This window comes from Nyctereutes procyonoides, unplaced genomic scaffold, assembly GCF_905146905.1.
Source record: "Nyctereutes procyonoides isolate TBG_1078 unplaced genomic scaffold, NYPRO_anot_genome, whole genome shotgun sequence".
Lineage (NCBI taxonomy): Eukaryota > Metazoa > Chordata > Mammalia > Carnivora > Canidae > Nyctereutes > Nyctereutes procyonoides.
Genome location: NW_026575140.1, coordinates 39,776,084 through 39,784,683, shown reverse-complemented (window position 1 = coordinate 39,784,683; position 8,600 = coordinate 39,776,084). Strand labels below are relative to the sequence as shown.

General features: G+C 39.4%; 1 protein-coding gene across 1 annotated transcript in view; it reads left to right on the top strand.

The window, feature by feature from the left end:
• Positions 1 to 400: 400 nt before the first annotated feature.
• The window catches only part of CUNH1orf87 (chromosome unknown C1orf87 homolog), a 77,836-nt gene continuing 69,636 nt past the window's right edge, over positions 401 to 8,600 (top strand). The window contains 1 exon segment of the mRNA XM_055306298.1: positions 401 to 509. Coding sequence (XP_055162273.1) covers positions 403 to 509 — 107 coding nt within the window. The 5' untranslated portion in view covers positions 401 to 402.

The following is an 8,600-nucleotide window of genomic DNA, read 5'->3' as shown; positions in this document are numbered from 1 at the left end:
GTTTCCTCTCTGACCTCCAAAGAATCCAATCTGGTATCAGGAAAGTAGAGTTTCCAAATGGCTCAGTAGACCTGTTTTGCAAACCTCTTGAGTGGGATTCCCAGTTCTGCTAAATACTGATTCTATGCTACTGAGTAAGTTACATAACTACATATTGCCTGTTCTCTCAACGTTAAAACAAGAATGATGATAGTAATTAAAAATATCTTACTAAAAAAATAAAAATATCTTACTCATGTCTTTATTAAGAATGTCAAGTGAGGTAAGACCAAATAGCATTTGGTCCTGCTATTGTTTTTGTTAATATAGACGAGGATGCTAAATTGACTAATGGGAAATCAAGAAGAAAAGCGAGTTACTTATTTTCCAACCCAAGTATTTTAAAGGACTTTGAGAAAAAGCATGTCTTCTGTTGGGAAGACTCCCCATGGATCAGAAGCAATGTCTGAGACAGTGGTGAAAATCATTGGAAGCAAACACTTCCGGTGCCTCTCGGAGAAGCCAAAGATGTAAGTTTACTGTTTGAAAAATATCTGCTTTGCTAGGAAGATAATGAAGTCTGGGGCTTTTTTTTTAATCTAGAAATTAACATTTTTAAACTGTTGTCCATGGAAAATAGTCATTAAGAAGTAATAGTAGAAGTAAAATAGTGTTGATAACTTCCATGCGCACTGTTTTCCTGATATTTTTCATCTTTTTAATTCCTCTTACTCTTTAATTACTTAGGCAGATTTTCTAAATAGATGAGGAATATAAGCATTGAGACATTTATAACTATTAATGGGGTATTGCTGCTGCTTCTCATCACGTTTGTAATCTACATGTAGTGATTTTGGGGAGGGAGGAGGAATAGTGTTAGTCAATTTGTTATGAATTAGAGGAGTGGGATTAATAATAAATCATAAATTATAAGATTTTTACTTACTCTTGTTTATAGTCTATACTCCTCCAAACAAAGACTTCTCAGAGAATAGCTAAGAGGTCTTTCTTTCTTCAAGCTCATCACAGTCACATTTGAGGGAGGACACTCAAGTATCTCTAAAATTCACCAGATACTTGGCACGGAAGGGTATGACTAGGTCTTCTTTCCAGTGTTCAGAAAAGAAAAAAGAGGCACTAGACCCACCTTTCTTTTTTTTTCTTCAAAGATTTTATTTATGTATTCATGAGAGACACAGACAGAGAAAGGCAGAGACATAGAGACATAGGCAGAGGTAGAAGTAGGTTCCCTGCAAGGAGCCCAATGAGGGATTCGATCCCAGGACCCCAGGATCATGACCTGAGCCAAAGGCAGATGCTTAATCACTGAGCCACCCAGGTGTCCCGAGACCCACTTTTATTTATTTTTTCTTTTTTTAAAATATTTTATTTATTCATGAGAGACACCCACACACACAGAGAGAGAGACAGGCAGAAGGAGAAGCAGGCTCCATGCAGGAAGCCTGACATGGAACTCGATCCCGGGACTCTAGGATCACTCCCTGGGCTGAAGGCAGGCGCTAAACCGCTGAGCCCCCCGGGGATCCCAACCCATTTTTCATCTAGTAGTCATTCCACAAACAGCAGCAGTCAATAGTTGCCTTCCCCTCCTAAGAGCCTTTGCTTTTATTTCAGAAACCCACAGACCAAACAAATAGACAAACAGAAAAGACCTGGCCTCACAGAACATAGGTGCAGAAAGTAGTGGTTATAAAACCTGTCATCAGAAACAACTGGAAAATCCTTAAGAATAAAGATTTGGGGTCCAACCCAAGACCTACTGAATTAGAATCTCTGAAGATGAGGTCATCAGGATTAGGGAGCACAGGCCTTAGGAGGGCAAATTGGTTAAACTTCCCACCATCAGTACTGTCCGCCCAGAGAAATTCCAAAGTGAGTGCTGTAATCAAGTAGTAATGTCTGTTCTGGCACAGGGGTCCTGCATCTGGGATCCCTACAGAGCTGAGAGATGTGAATTTGAATCCTGCCTCTGTGCCTTCCTGGCCTTTTGACATTAAGAAAGTTAATATCTCTGGGCTCAGATTCTCCTATCTCTCAAGTAAGGCTAAAACACATGGACCTAGGAGGGTTGTTGTGAAAACCAGATGAGAAAAAGAAGGCAAAACACCTTTCCAGTGCCTAGTAGTATATTCAACATGTTCAATCAGCGGTTCTGCTATTATGACTAAACCATATCTTTCCAGGGATACAAGACATTTAATAAAAAAATCAAATCCCATTCTATGCAATGCTTGCAATCCCTTTTATATTCTGTGTCTGAGAGGCAGTTTGCCTCTGTTTTGTAGATGAGAAAACTAAGATACTGTGATATAATCTTATAATAATCATAATTATAAGATCTCCTACCAAATGCTCATGGTTGGCAAGGAAAGTACTAGGATCAGTTTGGATGCCCTGCTCAGTTCTCCTCCCACCCAGAAGACGGTATTACTACTCTACTAATTCCATTCCCTCTGGGGTTCTTTGTTTAGCCCCTTTCATTCCAAATCCCTTCTTTTTTCCAGGGGAATCATTGTCTAACATGTTCCTAAAGGGGATGCTAGGGGCATGTCCTTGTCCTTTTATATAGGGAAAAATTCCTTTGTCTTATAAAAAGGTGCCTTTTATTTTTTCTCTTTATTCTTTTAACTTCAGAGTCCAGGAAATACAAGAATACATTAGATTAAGTACATAAACTGAAATAAAAGACACAGTTGTTACTTCTCTGACAACTGTGAAAAAAATGTTTTAAAAAGTCAAGGTAGGTTGTTTTATTTCTGTTTTCTATGGGTTTGATATTACTGTTGCTGGAATGACATAGGACTACTAACATGCTTTGCTAAAATATTGCTATATTGTTCAAAAATAAGTGATTCTCAGAAGGATCACCATTATCAAGTCATACATGTCCCATAATCTGCCTCTGAAGCATTGTAGTTGGACTACATCTATAGTTTTCAGCCTGGGTCTCAAGAGGGCTTTTTCTTGGGGTGGAATCTGTTGAGTCCATTAGTAAAATATCTATGTAAGAAACAAGTTGAACGCCAAAAAGGGGAAGAAGTCTCTAAAAAGAAAAATCACAAACTAATAATGGATGGAAAACAGAAATCTTCCTGTGTAAGTACATTTAGTTCAGATTTACTGTAGGATATGTGGAGAGGATGGAATGGTATGTCAGACCTGAATGTGATCTTCAAGGTATAAATCAGTATATTAATTTTCTAGGGCTGCCGTATCAAAGTTCCACAAACTGAGTACCCTAGACAATACAGAAATGTATTGTCTCACAGTTCTGGAGGCTAGAAGTCTGAAATCAAGGTGTTGGTACAACTGTGCTCTGTCTGAGTCTGAAGCTGCCCAGGAAGGAGAGCTTCTAGGTCTATCTCCCTGCTTCTGGTAGTTCTGTGGCTCATGGTGCATAACCCATAAGATTCACATGGCAGTTTCCCTGTATATATGTCTATATATGTCTGTGTACAAATTTCCCCTTTCTATAAGAACACCAGTCAATTGGATTAGGGGCCCATCCTATTCTAGTATGACTTCAGTTTAACTAATTACATCTACAATCACCCTATTTCCAAATAGCTCTGAAGTTCTGGAGGTTAGGACTTTACCCTGTGGGCTCCTGTAACACCATTAAGGGACTGTTACACTCTATGACCATTTCCTGTGCATTTCTGTCTCCTCCATTTAGCTGTAAATCCTGTGTGCACCGCTGTACCCTCACCACTGAGTACAAAGTCTTATACACATTGAAAGCCTAATAAATGTCCTAGAGCACAATGGATACCAAGAAAAATAAAGATATAGAAAGACAATACTTGGTTGCCTTAAATCCAAGTCTAAAGCCTATGTTGCTAAAGTAGCATTAGATGTTACCATGGAACCCTGAGGGGTACTGTGTGATAGCTCATGGAGAGGAAGACAAGGCCAATGGACAGGAGATAAGTATTCCCATTTTTCTATAAGGAGATAAAAGTGTGTAATAAAACCACAAAACCTGAGGCCTGTAGGCAATCCCTGGCAAAACTGTAGGCCAAAGAATTAAATATATTAGTTGTGAAAACAAAACACAAAAGTGATGGTCACTAGGAGTTGGTTCATGTTGACTAAAACCAGATGATGCTAACATGGTGGTGATTGAACAATTGATGGCATATTGGAGGTGGGGAGGTTGAGAGGATCTATGTGACCCTGTTTTTAGTCAACAATATTTTTAAAGATTTTATTTATTTATTCATGAGAGACACACACAGAGAGAGGCAGGGACACAGAGGGAAGAGTAGGCTCCCTCCATGGAGCCCAATGTGGGACTCAATCCCAGGACCCTGGGATCATGATCTGAGTCGAAGGCAGATGCTCAACCACTGAGCCACCCAGGTGCCCCAGTCAGCATTTTTTAATCCATAACTGAAGGAAGACAGATCACTTCAGTAAACATGTAGGTAGAAGGATGCTGGAATGCCTTGGCAGGGACGGTTTGAGCTAAAACTGACAAAATGAATCCAACGGAGATGGATGCAAAGTCCGTCTTTAGATAAGAGTACATGTAAATGCTTATATGGAATAAATGTTTGTGTTTTATTTGTGAAATAATAGAAAATATATCTGTTGGTTTCTGCTCCCAATTCCTGGCACAGAATCCCTAAAACCCTTGCAGTTTCCTAACAGGTAAGAGCACCAGGTACATCTCTTGACCTAATATTTGGTCTTTGACCCTGGTTCCTGATACAAAGCTCCTAAATCCCTTGGGATTTCCTGGGTGATGAGATGTCTCTGTTCCCATGAGTATATTCTCAATGGGCTCTGGGCTGCTTCAGGATGGAGGCTGGTCACCAGAAGGACCAAGCCATGATTAAAAACTTTGAACTTAAAACAAAACAAAACAAAAAAAACCTTTGAACTTTCAACCCTACCCTCCATCCTCTGGAAAGGGAAGAGGGGCTGGAGATTGAGTTTATGATTGAGCATAACTATATGATGAAGCCTCCCTAAAAATCTCAAAAGTATGGGGTTCAGAGAATTTCCGGGTTGCTGCACATGTCTATGTGCTGGGAGGGTGGTGTGCCTGGAGAGGGCACAGATGTTCCACGCCCTTTCCCACCTACCTAGTCCTATGCATCCTTTCTATTTGGCCACTCCTAACATATTTTTTTTATAATAGATTAGTAATCTGGTAAGTAAACTGTTTTCCTGAGTTCTATGAGCTGCTCTAGCAAATTAATCAAACCTGAGAAGGGGGTTGTGAGAATTCTGATTTATACTGGGTCTATCAGAAATACAGGTTATAATAACCTGGAATTGGGATTGATGTCTGAAGGGGAGGGGACAGTCTTGTGGGACTGAGCCCTTAACCTGTAGGGTCTGTGCTCTAGGTAGGTGGCTTCAGAATTGAACTGAATTATAGGGATACCCAGCTGGTGTTGAAGAATTGCTTGGTATGGGGAAACCCACACACATTTGGTGTGGTAGTAGTAGAGAGTAGAGGATAAAATGGAGTGTTTTCCTCTTTACATTTCTGTTTGTGCTCAGCATGAGCTGAAAGTATCCACAGAGAGGGATGTGGGAGGCCCAATGTATTCAGAACTAACTGTGTATGCCACCTATGCAGTACTGTACTTTCTTCTGCACGCCACATTTTAGGAGGGACCCTGGCACACTAAAAGTGTGGGTGCTAAAGGTGTAGTATGATGGAAGATCTGGGGTGTGAAATGTGGCATAGGGGAACATTTCTAGAATCTGAAGATTGAGTTGTTAAATAAAAGAGGACTTGAGTCCATTTCAAGAAATGCCTGTGAGTAGAGATGCTTCCAGTGAATAAAGTTGGCCTCTATAGTTCCTTCCAATGCCAAGAATCAATGACCCAAAGCAATTCATTCCATAGTACATTGCTGTTGGTAGAGTATTGTTAAGTACAGGGGAAGCTGGCTGCAAACTTTTATGGGAAAGGGTAGCAAATATTTGTAATAATGTGTGTTGATATTTATAGCTTAGAAGTATAAAGTTCTGGTATTTTCCCACATGATTACCTTGGAGCGCATCTTCTGTCATTTTTGATACCCCAAACCCCTTCTTCTTAATACATTATTTTTTTCCTTTCTTGAACTTTTAAAAAGTGCTAATTTTAACAGTTTTAGAAATTAATGCATATATGGAATTCCATCGACATCCTTTCCATAACATTGAGTACTTGGTGTCAAGCCTTGAGAATACAGCAGTATACCTAAATTTCTAACGATGGGAGACACATGACAAGCATCTGAGTAATGACTGTTCAAGTGAGCATAATGCCATGAGGAAAAATAGAGGAAGGTCCTGAGGGTGTAATGGGTCACAGAGGGTGTTCCCAGAAGGCCTGTTTGAGCAAGCGGCATTTGAACTGAGACATGAGCCAGAATTCTCCAGTGAGAATTATCCATGGTTAGTTAGCAGTGAGCTGGCTGGGGTTGGCCCAACTTCATGCTGGTGGCCGTGGCTCGCCAGACTCCAACTTTCCATAAAACTAGTAGTTCTAGTTTCTTCTTCCTGCTCCTGTCTCAAAAGAAGAGGCTGCAACTTCCCACAGCTCTCCAAATATTAGACATCTGGCTCTCCCGGCAACTGCTAGACACAGCACCTGCTACAAACAGCACCTAAATTGACCACCTGGAGCCCAAGCAGATTTTTTGTGTAAGGCTGCCTTATGCACACTTCATAAGGAGTGACAGAACATGGCTTTCCAGTATAGTACCCAGAGATCAGGGCACCCACGTTACTACTGCTATCCTGCCCAGGAGGTTCAGGGTGTACCAATGACACCACAGGTGTTCACCATGATCCTGGCGCTTCCGCAGATGCCCAGAGCGTAAACCATGCAAATCCCTGAGGAAAGAGCATTGTGGGCAGAGGGAACAGCAAATAGAAAGCCTCCTGGCATATTTAGGGTGGAGCAAGGAAGCCAGTGATGGTGTAGTAGAGTGAACAAGGGGAAGAGGGATAGGAAATGAGGTCAGAGAGGCCACCAGGGCTCACATCACTGGTCCTGTGGGCCATGGTAGGAACTTAGGATTTGTTCTACGTAAAATGGAAAGGGATTGGAAAGTTGTGAGCACCAGAAGTCACAATCAAATGTTTGCTTTCTAAAGAATGGTTCTGACTACTCTGTGGAGGATAAATTGGGAGAGACGTGGGTAAAAAAGAGAACACCATTTAGGGAGTCATTATGGTAATCCATGCAGGAGATTGTAGCAATGACCAGTTATAGTCTCTATGTAAAACCTGGATAAAACTTTGTGATTTAAGAATTCAAGTACCCTACTTACTCTTCATAAAAAAGAAATAACTGATCAGAATACCTCATCTTTGTCTTTTGCTTTGCTTGCTATTTAATCTACACACCTTAATATCCATGAACTCAGTCTTTCCTTAAAGCAGAGCAACATCAGAGCACACACTATTATGTCTGCTTTCACAAGTTCAAAGCAATGGCGTATTATGTTAAAATCATACTTCTCTCATGCCTTTTTTACTACAAGAAGCTGTTTATTAATCTCCTACAATGGGTTGTTTATTACTATTATTATTATTATTATTGGCACTGTGAGGAGTATAAAGAAGCATGAGATACTACTTTAGACCTATGCCTCTAGCACAAAGCATAAGCATAAAACTTTCAGTAAGAGTATATGGCATTATGTGAAAGCAGTGTTATAAAAAAGAATAGGTGCCTATCAATTCTAAATGTTGTGGCTATGAGTTAAAAGTTGTTACTTTACCATTTGAAATTCTATATTAAAAAATAGAATAAAAAGTAAACGGGAAAAGCAAAACACTATTTACAACATACATAACAGGAGAAAAATTAATCCTGTTACTGTATAAAGAGCTCCTGCAAATCGATAAGAAAAGGACGAACAGCCCAGTTTCATAAAACAGTAGAAGATGTAGACGGGAAAGTCAAAAAAGAAGAAATAAAAATAAACACTAAATATGTGTCTGATGAGGGTGGGGGAGAGTCAGTCTGAATGATACTAAAAAAAATTAATCAGCAACGAGGCATTATTTTTACCAATAAAAATTAGAAATATTTTTTATAATGGAAATATCCAGGGTTGACAAGGATTTAGAAAAAAAGAGTACTCATATGGTATTGGTTTTTAAGTATACTTATCATAAGCCTTAAAAGTGCACGTACTTTATGGTGATATAACTGGGTGTTATATGTAAGTGATGAATCCCTAAATTCTACTCCTGAAGCCAATATGTTAACTAGCTGGAATTTAAATAAAACCTTTAAAAAAGTGTATGTACTTTGCATAAACTCTGTATCTATGAATCAATTCCGTAGAAACAACTGAAATCAATATTTTAATTAACTAAAATTTAAATAAAAACTTTTAAAAAGTGTATATACTTTTGGCATAAGATCTCTATCTATGAATCGATTCTGTAGAAACAATTATAGATGGATATATGGTTTGATCTCAGAAATTTACATAATAATGTACAAGCCCGGGTCCAGTAGAAAACAGTTTACATAATTCAGATTAAGATGGTTCGAGAAGGGTTTGTTTAGAAGAGTAAGAGAAATCCAAGGTGTGGTGCATGAACCACTAGCAGAGACAAAGTGTGACCAGCCC